Source organism: Fukomys damarensis, unplaced genomic scaffold (assembly GCF_012274545.1).
Source record: "Fukomys damarensis isolate Sample0158 unplaced genomic scaffold, DMR_v1.0_HiC HiC_scaffold_19, whole genome shotgun sequence".
Lineage (NCBI taxonomy): Eukaryota > Metazoa > Chordata > Mammalia > Rodentia > Bathyergidae > Fukomys > Fukomys damarensis.
Genome location: NW_022900931.1, coordinates 11,711,020 through 11,738,946, shown reverse-complemented (window position 1 = coordinate 11,738,946; position 27,927 = coordinate 11,711,020). Strand labels below are relative to the sequence as shown.

Sequence of the window (27,927 nt, the reverse complement as noted above, 5' to 3'; positions counted from 1 at the left end):
TGAATTCCACAGTCCTTGGAAGCTCCTCTTCAGCTGTGTGTTCCATCCAGAGGGAGCCGGGGTCAGTGCCACTTCACCCTTAGTAGAAAGAATCACCTCAAATAAGTGTGCTTCTGCTCCTTCCTTTTGAGTGGTGGGAAATGTGAAAAGTTCAAGCCATGCGGGTAAACCCGACTCTGGCCCAGCCAAGGGGCTGCAGCTCACCTTGCTGAAACAGGGGCTTTCACAGCAGCTGAATATTTCCCACCTGGTATTTTTTTCAATAGTGGCTGCCCAAGAAATACTCAGCAATTTCTCAGCTATACATCAGTATGTTCCTGAACCAAGAAATCACTATATAATTTTCTCTAAATGCCCAGTTTCTGTGTTTCACGTCACTGTATTTTGAAGCTTTAGCTGGGGAATGAAAAAGAACTGCCCCTCGGAGAGAGACAAACCTGGATTATTAGCCTCGATTGTTACAAAATGGAAATGAATCATTGGATAGAAGATGTGGGCACAGATCAAGAAAAGAGATGCCATTACCCAGGAGGAAATAAGGGGGAAATGCACTGAGAGAGAAAGACAAGGCTGAGAGGGTGTTCATTTTGCAGCTTCCGATTCTTGTAGCTATAAGGTGGAGATAAAATACAGGACTTGACATTTCAGACTGGCAGGTGAAATGCAGCTTAAAATGGGAAAACTTTAAATGGCTTCTCCCTTGAAAGGAAGAAAACACTGAAGATGCTAAAAATGACTAAAGAGGTGAATGTGTAATGCAGAGGCCAGTCCAACACCTGTGGCCTTATTATGGGTAAGAGAGAAAGAACAATACTGTTTCTCCAGAATAAAGAATCATATGTGTACTTAAATATCAGCAGTTTTAACATATAGCTTAGATGTACTCTTTGAGCCTTATTCTAACTTTCATACCCTAATACCAGAGTGAAAGTGACAGGGAAAACGAATCTGATAGAGAGTGCTACTAATTAACAGTTACACATGTGCATATGCTTCTTCTTGAAGGTGTCCAAACCTTGGAGTCACCCATCCCCTGGGCCAATAGCTCTAAGCACCTCCACAGATAGCTCTCCGGGCAGGTCGGTGGCATTTTAGGTCATTCACTCTGGTGCGGAATGATCCACACCTGCACTCAGGACATCCTAGCATTCCCAGACAGTGGGCAGGGCATGTGGGTCTGTGCCAACTGTGCGCATGTGTGCCTGCTCTGATTACGGAGCCTAACTGCCACCGCCATGAGCCTGCGAGAGTCCTCACTCTGCTTTGTGTAGCTCTTCACGTGCTTCGCTGTAGAAATAGTCGCATATTTGATTTTGAGGAGCTGTCTTAGGCTCTAGCCTTAAGGATTTCAGACACAGAGAATATAAGTCTGTGTTGACATTCTCTGAATTCTGGGAGACTCTTTTATCATAAATGGTTGCCATTCCAGTTTTTAAAATACATTTTATTGGGCCAGGGATTTAGCTCAGCGGTTCAGTGGCCTGCCTTGCAAGCGCAAGGACCCGAGTTTAATCCCCGGTACAAAAAAAAAAAAAAACATTTTATTGAAAATAAAAATGTTTATAGGTATTATAGAAAAAGATAAATAGGGACACGAACCGTTATATCCAACTGGTTCAAAATCTCCACTACCATCTTTGGTTTGATTTCTCTCTCTCTTTCTTTTTTTCACACCCTTACTGTTCTAGGACGAATCCTCTATGTTCTTCCAGTTTGGCCCATCAATTGAACAGCAAGCTTCTGTAATGCTCAACATCATGGAAGAATATGACTGGTACATCTTTTCCATCGTCACCACCTACTTCCCTGGCTACCAGGACTTCGTGAACAAGATCCGCAGTACCATTGAGAACAGCTTTGTGGGCTGGGAGCTAGAGGAAGTCCTGTTACTGGACATGTCTCTGGATGATGGAGATTCTAAGATCCAAAACCAGCTCAAGAAACTTCAGAGCCCCATCATTCTCCTTTATTGTACTAAGGAAGAAGCCACCTACATCTTTGAAGTGGCTAACTCAGTAGGGCTGACCGGCTACGGCTACACATGGATTGTGCCTAGTCTGGTGGCAGGCGACACAGACACGGTGCCCGCAGAGTTCCCTACTGGGCTCATCTCTGTATCATACGATGAATGGGACTATGGCCTGCCTGCCAGAGTGCGAGACGGGATTGCCATCATCACCACCGCTGCTTCCGACATGCTGTCCGAACACAGCTTCATCCCTGAGCCCAAGAGCAGCTGCTATAACACCCACGAGAAGAGAATCTACCAGTCAAACATGCTCAATAGGTAAGTGTGGAGCAGGGAGCTTGTGGTGGGGACACCGGGGCACAGCTTCGCACGCTGCGATTGGGGATTTGGAAACCGTGAAGGGTGCAGCTAGAGGGATGGCCTCAGGCATGCAGTCAGGCACGACGTCAGGAGACAGCAGATCCAGACCTTGCCAAAGCCCACTTACAGAGCACTTTCTGTGTGTTACATATTCCTCTAAGCATTCGGCATGGCTGGCTTCATTTACTCCTCAAAAACCTCTATTAGTTGGTTTTAAAATTTGTTTCAACTTTGCAATATAACAGAATAAGGCTGTAAGTGTAAATTGTCCGCAGTGCTGCTTACCCGTGAGTGGATCAGTTTGGAGTTGCGCCCAGGCCTCTCTGATTCCTAAGCACTTGATTGCCAGAAGAGGCACACTAGACTTACGGATGAGAGGGTACGGTCCTCTTTACTCTGGAATGTTGCTGCATTAGGGGGGAAGGGAGAATAGGTTACATGGATCTGTTGACCTGCGAAGAGCATTCTTCCCACAAAGGGACAGGCTTTTTGTTATCTCCTTTGCTTCTCTCTTCTCTGTCTTTAAGAGCAAGACTATTGCTTTTAGTCTAGTCTAGTTAGCAAAGCCTCCTATAACCATGCCAGGGTAGGAGTACATCCTCCTAGAGGTATTAATTGACTGTGTGAGTAGAAGATCCTATACTGTGTTTTTATGGTTTGATTATTTGTAGAAAACTGCTGTGTAGGTACACTATAAAAACTCAAACAAAATAGAACACAAAGAAGAAAATTAAAATGACCTTAAATCCAGCGAACCACAGGTAATCATTATTGAAATAATTAGTTAATATCTTTCTAGACATCTTGCTGTGTATATAAGTATATCCATACTGATCTCAATCTAAAATTTCACTTAAATGAAAATACTTGCTGTTCAATACCGGACTTTCCTTTATTCAACAATATGTTCTAGGCATTCATTTTAAGTTTATTTTGATTTATATCAGACAGAGAAAACACTATGCAGAGAAACAATGCATACGCAGGTACCCTACATCTAGCTTAAGAAGTAAACCATTAGCAAAGTACATTCCGGGGTTGTTAAAATACACTTGATAGAGGTTTCTGTGGGTACCTGCGTGTACTTTTTAGCTTCTGGGAGGGAGCTGGACAATAGTCTCTAGACCCAGCTCTTAATTTAGGGTTGAAACTAAAAGCAGCTGCAATGTGGCTGTATCTGTGATCCAATCCTAATATTCTCCTACCTTGAGCTCCCTGCCCTTCCCCCACTCCCAACTGTCACCCCTTGTTTGGTGCAGACCCTCTGGATTTTCCTTCTTCCTGTCCAGTAGTACCATCTCAGGCTCCCTAGCACATACCTCTTTTTTATTCATCCCTCAAATCGTGATGCTTGTCAGGGTTTTTGCCTAGACCCCCTTCTTTTCACATCTGTTTTCAAGGGATATGATTAATGCCCATATATTCCCTAAGTTTGCATCTCTGGCTAGCTTCCCTCCTTGGAACCTCAAGTTTGTATTTTCTACCATGACTGGATATGTTATCTTGGGTGCCACAGGCCCTTAGAATTTAGCATACCTAAAGCTGCACTGCTGATCTTTTCTTCCAAGACTTTCCCACCTTCTCATGGCCAAATATACACTGCCTGCAGTGGATACATCCTATTACCAGGTTGCCTGAGACACACATTTCCAGGATGTCCTGAATTCTATATCCCTGGCACCTTATAGTCAGCCATGCCATTTTCTATGGATTTTAGTCTCCCAATACCAATGCTTTGGTTTGTTTTCCTCTCCCCTGCCCTATCTACCTCAGTCCATCTCTTCCCACCTGCATTGCTGCAGGGCTTAAATTATCTCCTGCTCTCAGCTCTGCTTCATTCCAATCTACATTGCAGCCAGTGATCTAAAATGAAAATGTGATTGCATCATTTGCTTGCTTAATATCTTTCAGTGGTTTTTCATCGGTCCCATCATAAAGGCCAATCTCCTTAACATGGTTAATAAAGTCTTCCACAGCATGGGCCCTGTCTGCCTTTCCAAAATTGCCTGGTGCTATTCTGTCACTTGAATATCATCGTACTGCAGTACTGAACTGACTTTAGTATTTTGAAGATTCTATGTTCTCTCTCATTTCCAGCTCTTTCCTTTGTCTGTCTTGAATGTGCTCCCCAGCACACCCTTCTCACCACTAGACATGTGCCGGTGGGCCTTTAACTGGCTCGTGCTGTTCCTCTGCAGGCTTCTGTCTTCCCATCACTTCTAATGACATCTTCGCTGAGCCTTGGACTAACATTAGCCTGTTATATGCCTTCAGTGCATCTTGTACTTTTCCAATAAATTCACTCCTCAAACTATGATAATTGTGTGCTGTATTTTCTTCCTGCCCTAAAAATTCTGGGAGAGTAGTGGCCTTCCTGCCTTTCTCATTTCTCTGTCCTTATTCCCAGCACAATGTGTAGCACAGAGAAGTGAATAAATGATATTCTCCAAGCCTCAGTGCACATCTGATCCACAGAAGGGACCCAAAGGGTCCCTTTGAAAATCTGTAAATGCCTGCTTTTCCCCATTGCTGTTAGTGTTCAAATCTGATTCAGATTATTTCTTCAGATGTTGCTATTTAAAACCAAAGTTAACTATGAAGGAATGAATATTGGGACTAAATAAAACACCTTGCAAACAATACAAATCAAAGGACCGTTACTTTAAAAGCCTTGTATATGGTCTGGGAATGCTTTTTTTTTTTTTTTTTTTTTTTTTAAATCTTAAAGCATCTTCTGGGTCAATAGTAATCTGCAGTTATTATTATTTTAATCAAAATTTAATGTTATCCCTGAAGCCTGGTCTCTAATCACACCTCTCTGAAGCTACCATGGCTTTAACCTTTATCCCCATCTCTCTGAGGCCTGAGAGGCACTCAGTGATCCATCAGCTAAGTACCTCTCTTCAGTGCTCTGAACCTTCCCATGGAAGTTACTGTCAAGATGACCACACATGCCCAGCTCCATTTTTTCAGGTGTGGTACCCTCCCCAGAAGCAATAAGGACTGTGCATAGCAGGTTATTCATCCATGCCTTAGGGACCAGTGTAAAGGAGAGAGCCAGCCAGAGCCAGAGCCCAGCTTTCCTTGATTTCTTGTCTGTCTTCTCCACTAGAAAAGAGATTTCTGTTGCAAATGCCTCTCCTGCTTGGTTCTCTGATTTCTCTGGGCATCTACCTGCCTACTGGACACCTTCTTTGAAATGTGTCCTCTCTCTCTGTGCTGTGCCTGCATCCCTCACTCATCTCCACTGTAGCTTTTTCTGCTGCATCTTTCAATGGCTCTGAACTCCAGCCCTTGGCTTCTCTTGGGGATTTCTAATATATTATTTTCTCAGGATGCAGTAGGGCTTTGACTTACTAGTAGGGGTTCTGAAGAGATACCCTCAGGCCCGAGGTGTCATTGCTGGCACTCTACTCTGGGGACATCTATGGAATTCAGTTAGATACTCTCCCAGCTCCTCCTGCTTAGGCTCCTCTGAAATCAGACTCTTTCCTTTTCAGAGCTCTGGTCGCACTAGGGTCACTCTATTAAATAACAAACGAAGCAACCACACCATTTAGCCACAGCAGGGAATCTTTGCAAATAAAATTGCTGCAAATGGTTGGTTGTTTTATGAGGAAGACTTTTCCTTGGCATCTCTCAGCAACCACAGAGAGAAGCCTTCTTCAGAAATTTCTAGGAGAAGCCACCCAACCCCAGGAGGACAGTAGGGATGCAGACTCAGGAAAGAGGCTTCTCTTCTCTTTATAAGGGGAGGTAGGATTCTCATTTATTTATGACCAGATTGTGGATCTGTTTCCAGATATGAGAAGTTTTCAGTCTAGATTTGGGCAACAAGAATAAGAGGTGATATGATACTCTTGAATCTCCAAAACACACACATATTTGAAGTGATTCACTTTAACAACCAAAGGAAGGCTTTTTAAAACAAATTACATAAATGCAATCTGAGTAGGCCCTTAAAACACACTGCTTCAGATCGCTGTTAAATGAACATTATTTATGAAGTATTATTCCAAATTCCTGACTGATAGCTTCCTAACTCCTGGAAGCTTGGCCAGCTGAGACCTAGTGATTATTTCCAGATAGGCTCGGAGTTTGCTGGAGAAAGGATTTTACCATGAATGCACAAAAAGTACGGCTCAGTTAAATTTGAATTTCAGATAAGCTATGCATATGTTTTAGTGTAAGCCCATCCCAAATATTGAATGGGACATAATGGTACAAAAAGAAGCGTTCTTTATCTGAGTTATAAATTTAACAGAGCTCCTGCCTTTTTATTTGCTAAATCTGACAACTGTAGTTTGTACATTAATAAGAAGTAATTTTGTGTTGGAAGTTTGTTGTATTCATTTATGCCTTATTAGTAAATACAGTAAAATGCCCTACCATAGCGCAAGGCATGCTGAGAGAGATTTATTCCAACTGGGAACTTTATTTGATTGAAAGAGCTGCAGAATTTCTTATGCCATATATTCTCTAAGTGAAAGATCTTTGTTCCTGAGAAAAATCTAAAAGTGTCTTGGTACCAGATGATCTAAAAATGTTTAGAAAGTGATCAGGTCAGTCGTCCAAGTCCATCTTTATGCCCCGGAATGAGGAAGGAAATGTTGGTTATTAGCACATGTCTATATTTTTCCTTTATCGCTTCCCTCGGAAACAGCCAGTGGTTATTTTCCTTCTCAGAGCACTCTCTGATATTCTGATAGTCTGTCTCTCTCCCTCAGGTGATGGCACACCTGCCATGTACTTCTGGGTTCCTTTTCTGTTCTGAGAACCCAATAAGGCTGCTCTGTATTCAGAGCTACTTATGGCGCTTGTAGGAAGAGCAGACGCTATTTGAGATAGATGGGTCTTAATATAGTCATCGTCTTATGAATCTCGCCTAATTATTTTTCCCCAGTGTCCTCAGTTTTCCTACTCAACATTTGTTTTTCATCCTCCCCCTACATTCTTCCTTGCCGGTGAAAGGCACCACCTCAGAAGGCTGGAGGCCTCCTTCTGGCCTAGCCATTGAGAGATAGGGATCACATAGTGGCTTTGAGTAGGTGATACGAAGAAAGGTGCTTAGCTGGGTTCTTATCAGCATAGCTGTGATGAACATGGTCTTCCTGCAGTCTTGAGGTTGATTCTCTGTCCTTGGAACTACTGTATTAGCTGGATTGTCCCCCTGGCATGCCCACTTGACTCATGTGGCCTGGAGAAGGCTGAGAGGTGAAGACATAAATGAAGAATCGAGTCAGTTAGTGTTTAGACACTGTGGGCAAGTGCTTCTTGGTCATCTGCCATGCCTCAGCTGTTATTAACACTCAGAGTGCCAAGCATAGACAGATGTATGGTAAGGGAAATGTGCGTGATAGGCTCACATAACTTAATCCCATTCACAGGTGAACCAGTGTAAAGTTACCGCAATGCATAGTTACAAGTAGAATAGTTGGTGTCGTTGCCCATTGTTTTGTTAAATAAATGCCCTGGAATCTAAGGAAAGCTACATTGTCAGACAGAATATTTCATAAAGCAAGACAGACACACCTGTTTATACAGGAAGATAGAGACTTTTTCTGCTCGGGTCATATACACTGGGACAAATGAAGAATCCAACAGCTATCCTAAAAGATACAGTTCATGTTTTTATGCAAACATAACACAGCAGGCCTTGTCTGTGGGACAATGATTGAACATAAGGATTATTTGAACTCTTGTTTCCTCCAGGCCTTCACATTCACTTCAGAAAGTGATTGCTGTTATTTCCCTTCAATTTAGACTTCTGATAGGCATTCACTAATGTTCAGCACTGAGACCCTGATATGAGTCTCTCTCCTTGATTGCTGTTTCCTTCTAGGGCTGACTCACAAGCACTAAGTTTACCCGTGGCATAGCTTGTGCTCCTTCTTTCTTCTCTTTTTCCCTTGTCCCCCTCTTCTTTCTCTACCCCTTTTTGTTTCTGTTTTCCTTCTTCCTCTCTGTATGCTGGTTTATGGTTGGAGCGAAGGACCCAGTAAAGAAAGTGAGAGGGCTGCAGAGTGCGGAGGGTGCACATGGGGGCTGAGGAAAAGCCCAGTGGCGCACCATCTGCGGAACAGAATGGGACGGCTTCAAAGTGGAAAGAAGCAACACCAGGGCAGGGCAGCGTCTCAGCGGAGAGAGCTGACGGGCCTCATTTGGAGGAAGAGTCTGCCTCAGAAAGGATGTGGGGCTGGCGGCTGTGGTGTGGGTTAAGAAGGGATCCTGCGGTACATATTCATATCCTCCACAGCCATCAGCCAGCCTGCAAAAGTTCTTAACTACAGCAATAGATACTGTGCACCCAGCATTGTGGTCTTATCTAAATCTATCATTGTAAAAGTCCTGGTATAAATGTCCTCAGGAGATGTTCCCTGATCACCCCATTTAAGAGGGCAGCTTGTCCTTTCTATCCTCCCAAATTCTCTGTGTGCCCTGTCTTGCTTTGTTTTTCCCTGGGACACTTACTTGACATACGGTATATATTTTTAAAATATTTTGCCTTTTTCCTTTCAGTTGAATTCAAATTCCATAAGAGTATTTTTTAAAAATTACTGTATTTCAAGTACAGTATCCAATAAGTAGGCACTTGATATATATTCAGTGTATAAAAGCATGAGTGAAAAGACAAGAATCACTATTCACACTTTATGATTTAGGAAACTAGAGGTGCAGGGGCCCCCAGCTAAGCTATGTGTTGATAAGGTCTGTGCTGCCTCTGCCTTTGGGTTCTGGATTTCAGCCCCTGACTTGTGCAGCTCGTTAGTGAAGCTTCAGAGAAAGTGAACCCTCCCTTAGCATCAGAACACTGGGATCGGTAGAGTCCTCAGTGCTCACCTAAACTGTGCTTTCGGTCTGCATCCTCTTAGTGAATAGATATTGGTATGAGGGATCAAACACACGTGAACATGCAAGCTCAGGATCACTCATCACGGAGCCAGTCACACAGCGGCCCCAAGTGTCCTGATGGGGGTAGCAGAGCTTGCCCTCAAAGCACACTGCCTCTCAGCTACTGACCACATCCTCAGAAGGGTTGGTAAGCAGCTACATCGCTGCTGTTAATCTTTGCCCTGGCCTAGAGATGTCCCCACGACTTCTGCTCCCTTGGTTTCTACTCAGACGAGGGTACAAATTCACAGTTGATGGGAATCGAAGCTGGTATTATTTAGGAATTGAGTGGGAGTCATTTCTCCATCTGCTCTCTCTTCCCACCAGAGGATAAAGGCTGGCTGAGTGGGGGTAAGGATGGAGGCGAGCTGCCAGAAAGCTAGAATGGTGTCATTTATGCTTTCAGGTCTGGGCTGAAGCCTCAGTGAGGGCTGGCCCACAGCAAACCCAGGTCAGCTTAGCAGACAGGGACCTCGGGAGGGCAGAGATGCTTGGGTGGCTTTTGCATCTATGTGAGATCCTGCACCTGTTATAGATAATGGTGGTTTGAAACCTTTTTTTTTTTTTTTTGCTTCCTGTCCACTGGCTCTTCCAGGGAATGCATAAGTGGCCACATCCTGGAAAACGTTCTCCAGGACATGATGTGGCTTGTAAGGACTTGGAAGGAGTGGGACATTCAGGATGACGGCTATTTGAAGTGTCCCTGCAGATGGGACCTGTGGAGAAGCCAGGGGAATGTGAGGGCAGGACCTGGGGCTGAGGACCCTTCTCTTGCCTTTCAGGGTTTACTGGTGGTGAGTCCTCTTCCTGGAGGGTCTGGGGTGGGGGTGGGAGTTAGCCCAGCCAGACTGGCAGCAGCGCCCTAGCTGGTTTGGCTGGTCACACATGAAGGAACCGCCGCTGACAGATTAGAGCACCCTGCTGCTCCAATCTGCTCCCTCTTGTCCAGCTTCCAGCAGCAGCAGCCGGCCGGGGGCCGCCTCCAGCCTGCCTCATGGCTCAGACGCTTCTGTTCTTCATTCATTACTGCTTCACACCCACCCACTTTCTTTCTTTCTTCTTTTCCATCTCTATAGGGTGTTCTGTTCATTGATCTTTTGCTGCCCCTCTCTTCTTTTAGCCAGCTTCCATTTAAAGGTTTTAAAGCTTTTCCTGCCTTTGGCTTTCTATGAACACAAATGACCATATGTGTAATTCTTACATGTACACACCCAGATTCATGGGTGCACGTGTTATACGTACAGACAGCACCTGTGTTTGTACATAAATTTACATATGTCAAATAAAGTAGAACATTGCTAAGAAAATGGGATAAAACACTTCCCATGTTACATTTCCCCACTTTTTCCTATGGCCAAGAATATTCAGGATTGAATATGAAATAGAAGTTGCGATGAACTCTTAAAACTAATTGCCTAGAATTAACTCTAATGCAGATCAAGCTATTTCCTTCTGATCTAATTCTATTTTTTTAAGTCTTATTGGCTGTAAGGAAGGTAGATGAATCACCCAGCCCATCTATTGTTTGAATTTAGTAGTCCAGTGTCTTTATTTATTTCAGAGAAATCATAGCTGTCTTCTTTTTGTAAAGGAAAATTCTTCCTTAACACAGCAACAAAAATAGTTGTGGAAGACACTCTGACAATATCATACCCATTCCAAGTGGTCCTTTCCAAGGTTCCTTGAAAGAGGAGTGTGCACATGTGTGGGTTGTGTTTTGTAGACCAAGCCTGAAAATACTGACTCTGAGGGTACACAGGGCCATGATTCACATTCCTCTATTATCACATGTCATATGTGGTCAGATATAGACCCTGGCTTTTTCCTGGGGAAAGGTCACACATTCAACTACCTGATTTTCCTAGAACATAACCAACATTGAAGAAAGCAGAAAACAGCTCTGAGCTGAGATCATTCCCATAAAATTCTTGCCCTGAAATGAAAGTGGTTTAACTTAGAACTCATTTATTTCTGTTTTTATATATACTTCTTGGTAGCGTTTGGGACAGCGGCATTCTATGGTGAAGAGCATAAGTTGCCCAATATAAACAAGATACAGAGACATGTTTAGGCAGTCTGTCCCAAGCTGGAATGGTCTCTGAGTGATTCCTGCCAGCTTTCTATTCCTTTATGCCTGGATGTGGTCTTCACCTCTATGACCAAAATGAATGCTGTAACTCCAGGTTCAAGCAGGAGATTGGTGTTAGAAAGGGGTAAAGGCCCAGTCCTTTATTTTAAGGCAATTCCCCAGAAGTGTTACACTTTGATTCTAACCCCTTGGTCAGGAATCATTCAATGGCTACAGCTTGCTGCCGGGGAAACTCAGAAGTTTAGTTAATTTTTTAACCTGGACAATAATGTGCCCAGTTTTTTAAAAAAATCAGGGTTCTGTTCACTTGGGGATCATCAAGCCATATTTTTGGTAAGCAATGAGCACAGCACTCTCTAATGTACATATTTGATTTCCCAGGAAGCAATAGTTTAGAAATGAGAAAGTGGTTATGGAAATCGGGTAGACAGGTTGACAGTATTAACAAATGACAACTAGAATGGAAAGAGGTAGATATCAGAAAAACCCAGTGGAAGACCTTGAAAAGTGCAGTGCTCTGAGACCATTTGGACAAAAGCTGTCATATGCTCCCAGAGAATATAAAGCCCTATAAAGAATCCTGGTCTGGCAAAATAGCATAGTCATTGTTAAATCATCAATAAAAGCTTAAATTATATCGATGATCCTTGGTTTAAGAACCCAGAGAGCTCCATAATACCTTTTGAAATTTTCCACTAAAAGGCTTCCTATAGTAATAATAAAAAAGGGCTTGGTACTTAGAAATAGCAAGCTTCAACAATTCAGAAAGTTTATTTTAACAAAGGTTATTGAGTGAATACTATATGGCAAATGCTTTATGTAGCACCACTAATCTTAAAAGTAATGGAGAAGGTTGTTATTGTCTCCATTTTGCAGATAAAGAAACTGAGACACAGAAAATTTGAGTCATTTCCCTACTTGCTGTACAGATGAAGTTGGGTTTCAAACTCAAATCTTGGTGCAGTCTGGGTGCATTCAGGTGCCTGCCCCGAGAACTCTCCTGTGCGGGGTCAGTTAGGCATGCTCTGACCTGCTTGAACACATTGTTACACACAGGCACAGGACAGAGCGGCTTTGTAACAGAGTCTTCTTCCTTGGATTCTTTGCTCAATTCTTGCCTCAAAGACCAGCCCGTGTTAAACTCAGGGTCAGCCTGGAGGAGCAGCCACGAATTGAGGATGGGCCACATTGCGAAGTTCACAGTCTGTCACCCACCGACTGTGCCTTGCTATGGTTTGGCCCATGTCTTCCCTTTCCGATTGGAAAGGGTGATTTTTTTTTCTTTTTGCCATCCTATTCCTGTATATCATGATGTCTTTTATCCCATATGTGGAAACACATGTGTCATTTTCTTATACCCGAAAGTCACAGAACCGGAGTGGATATGGAGATTCTGTTCCAAAATCTTCGGAGGCTTAGTGAGGTCACAGGCACGTTGAAAATCCTGTCAGGGACACTTGATGAAACAAAACAAGACCTTGGCCTCTGTCATGATTTACAGGTGTCCTCCAGGGCCGCTTTTCAGTTTTGACAGGTTAGATACATTTGAATTTGTTTAGGACCTATATTCAACCAGATATTGGAGAAAATTTTTTAAAAAATGTTGCTGGGAAGGAAAGAAATGTGACTTCTAGGGGCCACTTTCCTATGCCTCACACAGTTGCGCCCATTCTCGGTTCACGTGGTGACACGTTCCGTCATGTTAGGACTCCCTATTCTACACTGAGCCCCGTGCGAGACACCAGGCTACCGGGCAATGCACAGGGTCTATTTGATTGGCCCACGCGGGGTGGGGCATCCGCAGAAAGGCTCCTTTCATTTGAGACTTTGGACTTATTTTTCTTGAAAAACGAAATGAATTGCCCAAGAGACTGGTGGCATAAACTTAAAGGACAAACATCAGAATTTCAGAATATGGTGGCTAAGCGAAGCGCGGTGATGCACACCTGTAATCCCAGCGCTCTGGGAGGCTAAGGCAGGAGGGTCACAAGTTGGAGCCCAGTCTCGGAGACTCGGCAAGACCTTGTATCGAAATAGAAAAACAAATAAAAAGGAGCTGGTAATATAGCTCAATGGGGAAGCCGGTGAGTTCAATTCCCAGTACAAAAAAAAAAAAAAAGTTGGCTAAAACTGTCAAGCATTTCCTGGTACTTTTGACAGAAGGCCAGAAAGAATCATTTCTGATTGAGACAAAGGTAGTGGAGTTAAAGAAGAGGAACGAGCCATTCCCACACCGTTGATTGTAGTTTATTCTTTGATCACACTGTCACAGATTATTAGCCACCTGCAAGCTCAAAACTTGGTGAAAGAATGTTCTCCCGAGAGGCAGTAGACGTCCCTCCCCCGCGCCCACAGCACTAGCGTGCTCGCTCACCACCGCTTAAAAATAGGAGCCCCGAGGTTGCCATGACGCCCAGTGCCACTCAGCAGCCTTCCTCTTCCCTTCGGTGGGATTTCTCTTCAGAACCCGATTTAGCGAGAATCTGGCTCAGAGCGGCCTCTAGCGGCTCAATCCTTTGGGATGCTCTTCCTTCCCGGAACTTTAGCCCAATTCTGAAATCACCCACCTAGGCCTGATGGAGTGCAGTGGCTCATCCTCCAGGGCATGGCTGTTCACGGCACGTTTCTCACTGGCCATGCGCGATTGGTACCTACTGTGTGCAAAGAGCCGGTGGGGGCGGTCCAGGCGCTCACAGTCTCACTGGCAGAGGGGACTCGGCCCCACAAACCTTCGGAAAACAGTACAGGGCGGTAGGAGACGGGCTGATGTCAATAACAGTGATCACTGAAGTAAGCAGATGCAATGGTTTTTGCTGTGATCATCGGAAATTAACACTGTCTCGGTTTCCGATGTCTTTTGCGACGTTGTCACTTGATAATGATCCAGCAGCCCAGGGCAAGTATTGGCTGGCGGATTTCCCTCGTGCTGCCATCACTGGTCTCCAGTTCTAAGTTTTGAGCTCCTGCGCCATTGCTTCTCATTCCTGACTATGTGTTAGGGCTCCACGGAAGCTTATGAAACTGGACAGAGAGCCTAAATTCTCACCCCGCACACCTGCTGATCTAGTTGGACCGGAAGGGAGTAAGGGCTGCGAGTGGACGTGGACATGTATTAAAAGCTCCTTAGTTGAGAGTAAAAGGTGGCCAGGGGTTGCAAATCACTGTTCTCAACTCTGCTGCACTTTGTGTAGCTCCAGTGAAGAAACCAGGATTAAAGGCAGTGAGGGATCGCATTCACATAAATTTAGACGCAGTGCTCCTGAGGGTGTTCCTCCCATCCATTCTCTCCTGATGACCAGTTTAAACATTGTGAGCCCTGTAAGTGCGATAAACTTCAGATTCTGGAAAGGGTATAGGAAATGAACATTTCATCAGCGCCGATCCTCTTGCAGGCAGATAGTTATGCTTTCCTTGTAGGGTTTTTACCTCCTTTTGCTGACACTTCTATGTCTATTTTATACAGAAAGATGAGTTTCTGTCACTAAAGCTGGCAACATGAGCATCAAAACAAATTTGACTTTAAACGGCGTTTTGATTCCCCTGTACATAGACTACAAACTCAAAAGAAACAGAACTTTAAAGCTTCTGATTTGATGTGTGTGCTGGCCTTGATAAGAGATTGATGCTTTACTAAATTTTGGAACACACAAGTGGTTTTAAAGTGAAAATCATTAGTACTAGAAAATGATGTTCTTTGTATTACCACACTGTTATTATATTTAATGGAATTGCACCCCAAAGTACTACAGAATGAAAGGGAAAACAGTGTTTAGAATGAAGAAGAAACAGGAGGGTGAGGGCCAAGGTAAGAAAAGAAATGATGGGCTGTCCTAATCTTATACCCATTCTAGAACCTGGAGACCAGGCGGGTCCTCTTTAGGGACCCAGCTGAGTTGAGTTGGTTGCGGTAATGTTCTGGCAGGGGTTTCTAGGTGCTTTTATAACGTGTGGCATTTTTACAGTTCTGACCTGGCCCAGTCTTGGCAATGTCAGCTATGAGCAAGCAGGATAAGACTGCACTAAGGAACTGCACTAAGGAATACAATTAAGGAATATTGTGTTTTCCAGAATAGGATAATGCAATGTACCTGATTCAAGATTTAGGAAACTTTATGTTTGTCCAAAGGAATAAGGAGAGAAGAAATGCTACTTTATTGTTAAAGTTGTTGGTGATTTGTAAGAGAGAAGTGTGGCAGAGCCCCCAGGCATACTTCCCGAGGAGGTGGTTGATAGGTCATCGTTATCATTGCTGGAGCTAGTCTTCCACCGACCTTGCCATTTCTCCCACATACAGCACATCACAAAGGCACCTGTACAAACAGGCAGCATTTTGCATCAGATCCCTAAGGCTATCAGAGTTTGGCTTTGTGGAAAGAGGGGGAGGGAATGAAGGCAGAACACTTGCTCTTCCCCAAACCCCCAGTTCCACATAAGCTTTCCGGCATCCTTCACCAATAGCATGAGAAGAGGGAAGAATTAATTATTCTTAAGTAACATTTATTAATTGCTACATGATGCATGTTCTTCCTTTGGACTCAACCAGGCGTTTCTTGTGTAGCATATTGTGACAGTGAGCTGGCTCCTCAGGATTTGATTGAAAATCTCTTACTCAGGCCTTCACCTTTGTTTGACATGTGCTCAAGGACTGGTGCTGTAAACAGAATTATGCATTTAGCCATTTATTTTTAAGTATATAGAGGTCTTTCTGGATTCATATCAGAGACACACAAGGCAATCCGGAGTCTGCACTAGAGGTTAAGGATAGTTGAAAGGGGACATGGTAACTACTCTATACTCTCAAACAATTACAGACCTGAGAATTTTAGTGGAGAAGCCTATGGTCATTCTTAATGTTCCTTATACTTTACAAGGATTTCCTTTTCCTTGGTGGCATTATTTTTATTTTGCCTTAAATGATGTCAGCCTCATTATAATCTGGCCAGTTGGTGTCATTGTACTGAGAGTGAGGCAGGATGGAGAAGAGGTACAGTAGTTAATTGGAGCAGAGCATGGCCCACAAGGGCCACCATACTTGCATGTTGAGTCAAAGGGATGACCTCAAAATGTCATCTGTCCTCCTGAAGGAGCAGAGGGTTATCCAGGTATTGTGTGGTCACCTGGTATTTCTTTTCTTTCTTTTCTATGGGAAATGATAGTTATGTGTTTCAGTATGAGGGAAACTGAGAAATTCTTCTTTTTCTATTGCAAAGTACAACTAAGATGTGGAAAAGACAGAAAGTACCGCATTTGATTCCAGCTTGGAGATCTTTTGGGACTTGTTTAAGGGACGCACATGCTAAGTCTGTCAGTCTGTCACTCCTGTCAATGACACGTGCTTCGGATTGAGGTGATATTTAAAAAAAAAAAAAAAGAATTCTATGCTTTCCATTCTTTCTGAGCCCTTGGAAAGCATCCTACTTCCCCATACTTGGTTGGACCAGCTGTCATTCTGGTTATTAGTAAGCAGCAGGGAAATATGCCTGTAAAAAAAGTACAGAAATTGACAGGAGGCAAAGGAACAGGACATATCTGAGATGGCAAAAGACACTCCAGTAGTGCATAAGACCTGGGCATGGTGCTGCGGTGCCTAGGTGTTGAGCCCCTGACGACAGAGTCCCAGAACATGTCCTTGGTGCAGCCCATGATGGCCCATTCTAATGCAGCAGAGATGCTGCTGGAGAAGGAGCAGCCTGGTGGCAGGAGAGTAGGCTGCCTTGGCCTGGCAGCCTTGTGCCAAAAGGAAATGAGAGCCTTGCTTTTATGAGCTTAATTCAAGGATCAGAAGGTTTTCTCTTTGAAAGGATGCACATTCAAAATTTCTCAAAAATATTCTGCTTTCTTTAACAAAGGACTAAGAACCAAGGCCTGAGCAGACGTCGGTTCCCAAAGCCCCAACAAGTGCCATCTAGGAAACTGTTTTGTGATAGTTGCATTAGTGGATTCAAACCCCTTCGTGTTGGCACCTGTACTTCTCTAGATGGACACATTTCACTGCAGACCTCAAAGAGGCACAAGTAGTCTTTCTCAAATCAAGTTGGATATGGGGAAGAAATGTCAGCCTGTGCCTTTGAATCAAATAAAATTTCAGTATGCTACAAATAACGAAGAACTTGTTATGTAGAGCTGAATACTGATTTTCCCACAAATCCCTGATGGCTCCGGCTGAGTTCCACGCTCCTTAGGAAAGCACACTTGGTTATCTGGGCCTACTCTTCATGCCCAGGCTTATCATCATTTAATGAGCACTTTCTTAAAACTCCCCACCTTACAGCCACACATGCACCTTGTAAAGTGGCGACATCAAATGGCACGCCTGCCCACTCCTTAAATATGACAGGCCTTTAGCACCCCTTATGTTTTCACAGCTATTTTCTATCAGTGTTTCTCTCTTTCCATTCCTGGGGAAGGACCCGGCTGTCCTTTAAGATATGATTCAGCGTCACCTCTTTCGTGAGGCCTTCTCTCACAATACTTGCCGGATGTCCTTAGCACTCCTTGCGTGCTCCCACAGACCTTTGCGCATTCCTCTGTTACAGCACTTAGATGTGCAAACAGTTAAAATAAAAATGTATCTGGGACTATCTAAGGCTTGGAACATCTCATTCGGTTTTGTAGTCACCCTAGAATCCAGTGCACAGTAGACACAGGCCTTCTTTATTGAATGAAAATGTGAATGTATCAATAAAGACCCTTAAAGTAGGGTTCATGCACGTGGAGTGAGAAGCCTATATCACTCTTTTTCAAGACTGACTATGCTGGCTTTCCTGTTTGAAGGCAATTTTTCAAACTCATTGGTAGAAGTATGTAAGCTTTGACTTAATCCTCAACATTGGCTTCGTGAATGTAGAGTGGTAGTATGGTCCTATAATTTATAATTAGCAGTGAATGTTTGGAATTGATTCCTCACTTTGCATTCATTTTGTAAATGCAAGCAATCAGACCCCCAGCACTCCTGTGCAATGCTTCTGTGCTAGGTCACCCTCTGCTCCTCACTTCTGCAGTCACCACCCTCATTAGATTTCGTTAACAAGCTACTCTGGATTCCCTATCTGTACCATCACAAAAATCATTTTATCTACTATCAGCTTGACACTTTTCAAATATCATTTGAATCATCTTACTCAAATGATTGAGGACCTACAGGGACTTCATTTAACAAATTGAAACTTAGCATGGCAATCATCCTTTCTGGATACCATCAACCGGATCTCAAATTACTTTCCACAAAAGACTCTTCTAAGCACATTTCCCCCTGTATTTACCATGCAACCAAAGCAGTTCAGTTGGAAGAGCACTTTGCTGGAAGATAGGAGAGCATAGTGCTCGCTATTTCCACATTTGTTACCATTTAACGCCGTTACCTTGGGCGGGCCAGTCATTTACCTTTTTTCACACTCTGAATTTATCTTTCAGACTTTATTTGTCAAATAAGGTCAGGGGAGATGCTTGCTTAGAAAGAAGGAATTTGGAAGAAATGAGTCTTACTTTGCTTCTGATTCTGAAGTTCTTTGATTATGTAAGGATTGAATTTCAGTTTCCTTCCAACCCTGCAATCAATGGGATCAATGGATCTGAATCCAGAACCTCAGCCTCATTCATACTGCACCATTATACTGCAGCCCCCACACACTGGAAGGGTGGTGAGGATGAAGGGCCTCTGTGTTTTTCTGCTTCTTGCATGGGTAAATACAACACCAGGCACAATTTTTTTGGATTGGTTTTAGTTTTTCATTCAGCCAAGCTTTTGATTCACTTGATAAAGAAAAATAAATAGGCTAGATTTGATTTTGTTTGATTGAAAAGATTTATTTTATATTCTCCCTGCCTCAGCGAATACTAACATGCAGTTATTCACAGTCTAGTTACTCAGTTCTGGGCTGTCTGAATCCTTGATTCTGCCTTCCTTTCCTTGGGCCTAATTTTTGTCAGAGTTGTATCTTTAAAAAAAAACAAAACAAAAAAAAACACCACCTCAAGGTGACACAGAGTGAAGGTCAGGAGATGGAGTTCAAACCACATTATGACACATCTGCTAGGTTCTGCTGATTGAATTGTGTGGCATGCTCAAGGTTGGATTTTTGTGATAGACTCCCATAAACACATCCTCCACCACTTTTCTCCATTGCACAAGGTGGGAGGAAGGGCAGAGCTATCCATCCAGTTGTTTTAGTTGTTCAGCATTTTGATTGTTTCCTTTCCTTCATTCCCTTCATGTCTCTGTCACTATCTCATCACTGACACCCACAGCATAGAGGAGGGGAGATTGATTGTGGCTCAGTGTTACAGCTCCTGGTCTGCAGGCTCCATGGCAGAAAGGGCCTGGCGGAGGGGACTGGGGGAGGAAAGCTGCTTTCACACGTGGTGGCCAAGAAGGAGAGGAAGAAAAGAGGACTGTGCGGGGGGGACCTCAGGTCATGTCCTCGGTGACTCACCTCTTCCAGTCAGACCCCTCTTCCTGACAGCACACTTAGCTATGGATTCATCCTTGGAATAATCCGCCAGTGAGTAAACTGCCCCATGATCCATTCGCCTTTCACACACTTGAGAATTTCAGGGAACATATTAGATCTAAACCATAACACTTCACTTAATTTTCCAATATTACTAATTCTATAGTACAATACACCCCAGATCTGTACTCTTCTTTCCATTTTCCCTATGGTTCTTGTTAAATTTCAGGGGTGTGTCTTCTCTGATTGGACTGTGATCTTCTGGCAAGGCATGTCTGTTTCACTCATTTTAGATGCATTTTCAGTACTTAGAGCTTTAATTGGCTCAGAAAAGGCATTATATCTGTGTGGTGCATGAATGGAACACTATTGTGAAACTAAGACCAACTGGTCTACAGATTGGTGTCCTCTGCAATTTGGGGTTATCTATTCTTTAAGACTTTGCACCAGGTTCTGTTCTTAGATTCTCTACATTTCTAGAAAATAGTACAGGAAAACAGTGTGCCCAGAATTGTACTCATTAAGAAGGATAACATAACAGGAGAGACACAATCTAATTTCCTGCATGGGTTTAGATCAAGAAACAAAACCTACCTATACCAATCTGTTGGGTAAAAGTAAAAGAATGTAACTGAGTGTTTCAAATGAGTAGTACAATTCATATGCTACAGTAGAGAGATCTAGTCTGTCTAGCTGAAGTTGCAGCCCTGGAACATCTTAGAGAAATTGAAGACAGTGGCACTTGACCTAGATTTTGAAGAATATAAAACATGCAGGTCTGAGAGATGGTGGTATTTCTCCATGTGAGAATAATAGCACAAATAAAGATTCAGACTGGAAATTTGACACTAAATCATCACATGAAAATAATATCAGGATCAAGTTCCCTGAATGGAATTTTGGAAAGTAATGGGGAATAAGTGCTTGGGTTACCGTGGGGACAAAGTCATTCTTTTCAAAGGTAGCATCTTCTAGTTGGAAGGATACCATAATTGGAAGTGGCATCTAATTGCATGACTTTAATCAAGTCATGTACTCTCTCCAGATCTGTTTTTCTCACACACACACACACACACACACAAATAGTGTAAGGAGCATGCATCAATACAGAATGGGACTATATCAGCTTTAACTATTTTATGTATGTAAAACACTTAAAACAGAAACCATTAATGTATTTTTCTGCTTTAAAAATCTTCATTAGAGGAAATCACCCATTTAGTTTTTGAATTCCTGCCTTGAAATGAGTTCATGTCATCATGGAGAACTCTGAAGAGTGAATTAATGTCATTAACTTTATCCTGGAGGTGACCATAGAAAGTACTCAATTCAATGGTTACTTTTATATTTTGGAATACTTTCTTTTAAGAACACTAATTTTGCACCACTCTGGAGACAAAGCAGCAACAGTGAACCAAAACAGGGAGACCAGTCAGCCTTTGAAAAATACTGCAAATGTGAAAGGACAGGGGCCAGAATTTTGGTGACCAAAGGGATTGCAAGAGAATTTTGAAGCCAATTTCTGTAGGACTTGGTAGTGCCTTTATACATAGGGATAAGACAGGGGATAAAATAATAAAAGCTGACTTTCAGCTGTACGATTAAAAGGGTAGTGGTGTTCCATTGGATTCTAAAGTTGAAATTAAGGCTTGTTTTGCCAGATGTGTCAAATCCTGCATGTGGAGGCTGGACATGTTAGTAAGGGATGCCTTGCAGTGCCTTACAGCTGTGTGGTCTAGAATGTGGATCTGCTGATTTGAAACCCACAAGCACAGACTTAACACAGGTGTCAGGGACCTACATGAGAAGACGCAAGTTTCCTCTAAAGAGTAGATAGAGAAAAGGAAAGTACATTTGCCTGAGCCTTGACTACCCATTATAGCTGGAGGGGCAGAGAAGCCACAATATTCAGTGAGGGTTTCATCCCTGGTAAAGACAAGTAAAAGAGTTGTGGTGGCAGCTACATCCCGGCACAGGCATTTGCACACAATAAGAAAATAAAGTCAGTAGTGTCCAATGTGACAGAGCACACAGGCAGTTTTGGGTCGCCTGTATCTTTTATTTTTTCTCTTTTATATAGTTAACTACCATCCATCAAGAGTTGATCATTTAGCATATTTTTGTTATTCAAGTCAGTTTCCCAAGTCTAGATCATCTTATTATGATTTTAAAAACATAGGGAAGAATGAAAACGAAGGGAAGGATTCAAACCGCTACCACCACCACTTTCCCTTACCAAGTGAAGAAAAAGTTAGTGTGGAAGAAAATCAGTCCTCACTATTGACTAGAACAAAATTGGGAGCTTGTGAAGAGAATTGGAAGCCAGAGGGATCTGCTTGGAATCCAGAGCCTCCTGCTCCTTTACTTGCTAGCCGAGTGGTTGTGGCTTAGTTACCTCACCTTTCTGAGTTTGCATCTTTATCTGCAACATCAGAAGTAACACTAAAACCCTACTATTTCTGTGCTAGCAAAGTGAAGATGAATGTAAAGTGATTTGCAGAGGGACTGCTAAGAGAGTACTTAAACAACATAGTCATTTTTTATGATTACCTAATTTTGCATGTTTTATTGGACTATCCCTATTCATATTGACACTAATAACTTAGAATTGAATGAAAAATTTTATTGAGAACATATAATCATTAAAGATGATATTTTCCTCATTTTCCGAGACAAATGAGCTTCTTTCATTATAGTTTTCCCAGATATAAATTTATATGAAATCTAGACAATGACTTGTTCCTGAATTTTTCTTGCCCTGCAATCCCAGCAGAGAAACAGCACATCTATAAAGATCACTGGGAAAAGGAGCTGAGAATGCTACATTCCGGAAGAATAAAATCATGGCAGTGCCTCTAGCTTGCAGCATTTCACTGATGTAGGAATGGGGAATCATCCTGAAAGCAGAAAAAAAGGTGTATATTTCTCAGAACAAAGATACATGCGCTGACAATTTAGATTTTTGCCCAGGGATGCTGGCATTTTGTTTCTGGGGGTGGTTCTTATGTTTCCTACAGTGTTCCCACTGCATACCATGTTCTCTCCTCCTCGCTTTTCTCCTCCCACCCCCCTCCCCATATGTCTTCCTCTTTGTCTCGCCCACCCTACTCCTGGTTTCTTTCTGTCTCTCTCTCTTCACTTGTAGGTTATTTCCCTTCAGCAACAAAATCAATCCGGTCACCAAGCAGATTATTGCTTTCCCCAAACTCATTCTCCAACTCTTTAGCTACTTCTTTTCAGGCAGTTACTGAATGAGCAAGAGACCTGGGAAACAGATCTGCATATTCTTTTGGACTTCTCCGTGCTTCCCTTCCTTCTTGAAATTCATCAGGCACCCACCCACCCTGTCTTCCTCATTATCCTCCCTAATGCTCTTTCTTCCCTCCACCCCAAGACTCCCACTCTGTGAAAAGGCTCCTCTCAGCCTAAGAATTATCTGGTTTTGAAAATCTTCATCAGTATCCAATTTAGGTCAAGCAGATAAGTACACAAAAATGAGAGGAACACACAGAGGAATGGACCACCCTGAGAACGAGTTTGGCCATAGGTAATGATGACCCAGGTAGGCAAGTGTCACTATAGAAAGGACAGGGAATGATTTGCAAGGAGGGGTTATGTTGCATATCTTGACCCCCATGGACCATTCTACTCCCCCCATGCCAGAATGAATATTATGTTATTGTTAACATGTTTTGTTTTCTTTTTTTGAGCAAAAGGTAGGTAGAGCCAAATAAGGGACAGAACAGCAACAACAACAAAAATCCATCTGTCTTAGACTATAACTATGTCTCTGATTTTATCTCTTACTCAGAAGGAGTCATAGTGCCTTGAATGAGAAAAACACTGCATTATATTGTGTGACTTGTTTGAGAAGACACTTGGGTATGTGGAGGGTTTTACTCCTGGGTGATGAGAGGCAGGGGTTTATTTTCAGTGACTGAATAAAGTGCGGGTAATAAGTAGATATCAGTTCTGTGCAAAGGCCAGAGAGAGGATTAATAGGTAAGAAAATAACTCTCAAATTGGTGGGTTATGTGAGTTTTCTGTTGCAAGTTACACAGCTTATGGTGACTCTTGATAATGCAGGCAACAGCAAATCCTATTCCATCTGTGCATTCATTTATTTGTTCAATTTTTATTGAGCATTGGTATTGTGCATAGCTAGTACTAGGTGCTATGGGAGATCCACCGAGTTTCTACCTGGTTCCAGCCATTAAAGAGGCCTCAATCTTGAAGCACACATGGGGAATGTATAACTTGGCATCTCTTCTCTCTGGGCCTTTTCTCTACACTTCCTTTCTTCCAGGATTTAAAAACATCTCTGAAACTAAAAACTACAGCATTTTGAGTACCTCCTAAGAGATTAAAGTGCCTATAAGACAAAATGCTGGCACAGATTTCTAGAAATTGGTTATAGTTTTTTTACTTTTAATATGTTTAAGAAAAATATTTTTATTCATAGCGAGTTGTAGGTACTCGTGATTAGGTGACAAAAAATTGGAAAACTACTGGACAGTAGTTCTTAAAAACCAGTTATAAAAGGTTTTAAGCCTCCAGTATGACTTTCCATTCTTCCTGAAAACTGCATCAACTCCCACATTTTGATATTAGTCCTGCCCAACCCAATCCCAGGAGGACTGTTCAGCATATTGTTCTTAGGGGACATTCACCAGTCATGGGCTATTGAATGAAAGCAAAATTATTACAATTCAAAGAGATCCAAAAAATCATTCCTTTATTCATTATTCAACTACCCAAGAACCAACCATATTACTGTCCATATTTTGTAAGCAGAGATAAAAGACAAATTTCTGCCCTTGAAGGGCTCATGATCTCCAGTAATAGAGGTGGTGGAGAAAGCATTCTATACACCAAATGTGATCAGTTTTACATGAGGTTCACTCATGACGCTACAGTAAGAGGTGACATAAAAGGGTCAGCAGAGGCATTCTACCCATGCCTACGGGGAAGGAAACATGCAGAGGTAGATTCTGTGATCCCAGGATCCTCCATTATAATAGCTTTACATTTTGGCCCACAAAACTGTAACCCAGGGCCATTAATAACTAGGGACTTGGTTGGCATTTCTTTGCCTTTTACTTACTGCCTCCTCTGTCCCCAGCAGGGATCACAGTACCAGGTCCTCCTACCTTGAGAAACAGTGACCATCTGAGCTGATACCCTTGTTACTCTGCAGAAAGAATGAAAGAGACATTGTGCTTTAAACAGTACTAATCATCATCACTATTATAATAACAAGATATATACACTTCTTACAGCTTACATGCCACTCTCAGGTATAAAGAACTAGACTTTACAGAGAGTTGAAGGAATGTGCTTTTATTTCATAGCTAGTAAGGGAAGACATGGAACTCAGATCCCCACATTCAAAAGCCCCGAGTGACTTGGTACAAATCCTTAAATTCCAAATGATTTTTCTTCACGATCTTGATAAAGTGATGATCCACTGTGAAAGCATAAATCTACAGATCAACTGAAGAGCTGAGGGAACCACCACTGAAACACATTAGAGATGGAAATAGACATCTGGAGCTGAGGCCATGTTGTATAGCAACAAAAACTGAGCTGGAAGTCACACCATTCCACACCCTACATTGTCCCCACATGGGTCTTTGTGTTTTTATACTTCTCATGTGCCAAAGGAAGGGAATGGGCCAAATCAGCATTGGTGAACCTTTTAGAGATTTCAGTGCCAAAATGCAACCCCAAACCCACATATTTATTGCAAAGTGCCTGAAAAATTAATTGCAATTTAACCTGAATATGGAAGTTTTGTTCAGGGAAAAAAAACCTCATATATTAACATCTTTTTGTCTTAAAAGAAAAATATAATAACATGCGCACCATAGATTCAGTACCACTGGGCTAAATGATCCCTAAGGTTTAGGGCACAGAGTTTGGAGCCAGGTTGCCTAGCTTTAAACCCTGCCTCTGCCATTTACTAGTTGTTCTAGTCATTTCTTGCACTCAACTTGATTAAATAACTAAAAATGTTTAATCTCTGAGCCTCGGTTTCCTCATCTGAAATGGGGATGATAACTGTGCCTATCTGATAGGATTGCTTTGAATATTAAATTTTAAAAGTTAATAGTTTTAAATAACTACACAGAATATGGTTTAGGGTCAATGCTTTCTAATTGTTTCTTCAACTTAAAAAATGATCTTTTCAGCTTTCTGAAACTAAGTCTTTGAAGCTTATTATTACTGGAAATGGAGAAAGAATGTAATATTTAACGAAAGAACTGGTTTAAAAGAAGAATGCTGAAATGGCAAAGAATTGTGGTGACTTCAGCAGGAAATCTGAGAAGGGACAGAGTGTAATAACAACTTCACTATTTCATAGGTGCTGGTGGAAATTCATGGGAAAATCTTAGTAGGGAAGTGGGATAATGCTCTGAACCTTCCAGAAACATAGCAGAGAATTTGAAGATTCTCAAGATATTCAGTCTGGTAAAATTACCAGGGGAGTCATCGTTAAGCTCATTTGGTAATTAATAAGCTGGGTCACTCCTCTGCTTCCTGCTCTGGTCTCTGGGCTCCTTCTTCCTGGCAGTGTCACACCTTATGGTGCAGTAAAGTTGGTACATCTCCTCACAAAATTCTGGGTCAAATTCCATGGGAATTATTTGATATGTATTTCCAGTCACCATTGTTTAATAAGTAGAGGAAAATGAAAATATTCTGGTTGTCTGTATTCTAGTTCTGTAATATTTTCCCATAAATTGGTGTAGCCAAATAAATTCAAGCTTTAAGGAGGCAGAAGTCTAAAGAGATCTGTGTATCTCATCTGCTTTTTTCCTTCATTCTTGGTCAAAGCCTGTCTTGCTCATATTATGATTTCTAGAACTCCTAAATGTCAGTGTCGTTTAAGAATAAGTTGTTCATGTTGGAGCCATTCTATATAATTTGGGGGAAAAATATTTCACAATTAAATCATGATTAGGGATATATGAGACCTCGTGTTCTTGCCAGTGGGCCAGCTATGGCATGCTGAAACATAACTCCGTTTTGCCTCTGGTCATAGTTGAGGCCTCAAGGGTTCCATGACGCTGTAATGCTCAAGGGCAAGATTACATCAGCTGAAGACTTGGTTCTTTATAGTAACACAAAAAGAGAAAGGTTTTACCCAGAGAGGGGCAAATTCCTTATCAGTTTAACTCATCCCACCTACTGCTGCAAGACCCTTTTATTCTCATTTTACCATCCTAATCAACACAACCTACTCATCAACCTAAGATCTTCATCAGCATAAGATCCTCATCGTCCCGTCCTCATCCTCATCGCATTAGTACCACCCTCCAAGTCATCTGACACTTCCACTGAGTATAGGATCCTAGTCAATTTAGGATTATTGCCACCTTCTGAGTCATCTGATAATCCCTATGAACCCAATAAATAGTGGCAAGCTTGGCGTGCCTTTGTCTTTGTGGACTAGAGCATCACTGATCACGAGACCCAGCCTTTTCTCTAAGTCTCGTTTTCTATCTTTATTCTCTAGCCTTGTGCTTTAATGGCTCATAGGAGACCAGGGCCCACTGCAGGGGTTCTGGTAATGTCCTCTTTCCCATCCCCTATATATGCTAATAACCCACAATGAATATATTCATTATATACCACAACACATGGTAATACAAATTTAAAAATAAAATGAAGAAGAATCGTTTGTTTAAAATAGGGACCATAAGCCTTTACTTCCTTGTGTATATGACTAGGCAATCACTTTGCAAATGTGTTAGTATGGTAAATAAAATAAATTAAAATGCGTGCATTCATCAAATACAGTACTGGTGCTCTATTGCCTTATTCTTCTTCCTTCTCGCCTGCCTCCTCTTCTTAGCTCCTTCCCACACACATTCTTTCCTCTCCTTCCTTCCTTTCTTTTGTTCAAAGTGACAGTTTGTTGACTAATTCTTAATCTGTTCTTTGATATCCCCAAAAGGAGATTTGATCCTTCCAGGGGACACTGCTATCCTGAGACTAGGTAGTGACCATGGAGGAAAACCAAGCATATTGGAAATGAGAAGCTGAGCTGGGCCCAAGGAAGAGTAGGTTTTGAAGGGGCTTTCGGTAAAAGCAGAGCAAGTTTGCAATTGCTATATTCGCATTATTGTGCTGCATCGAGACGTTGTTTGCCGTTAACTACTTCC

At 42.3% G+C, this 27,927-nt stretch overlaps 1 protein-coding gene across 1 annotated transcript in view; it reads left to right on the top strand.

Moving 5' to 3' along the window:
- Grin2b (glutamate ionotropic receptor NMDA type subunit 2B) overlaps positions 1–27,927 on the top strand; it is a 303,881-nt gene that overhangs the window by 106,007 nt on the left and 169,947 nt on the right. Inside the window, exon 3 of the mRNA XM_010638438.3 lies at positions 1,689–2,287. Coding sequence (XP_010636740.1) covers positions 1,689–2,287 — 599 coding nt within the window. The remainder of the gene's footprint in view (positions 1–1,688; positions 2,288–27,927) is intronic.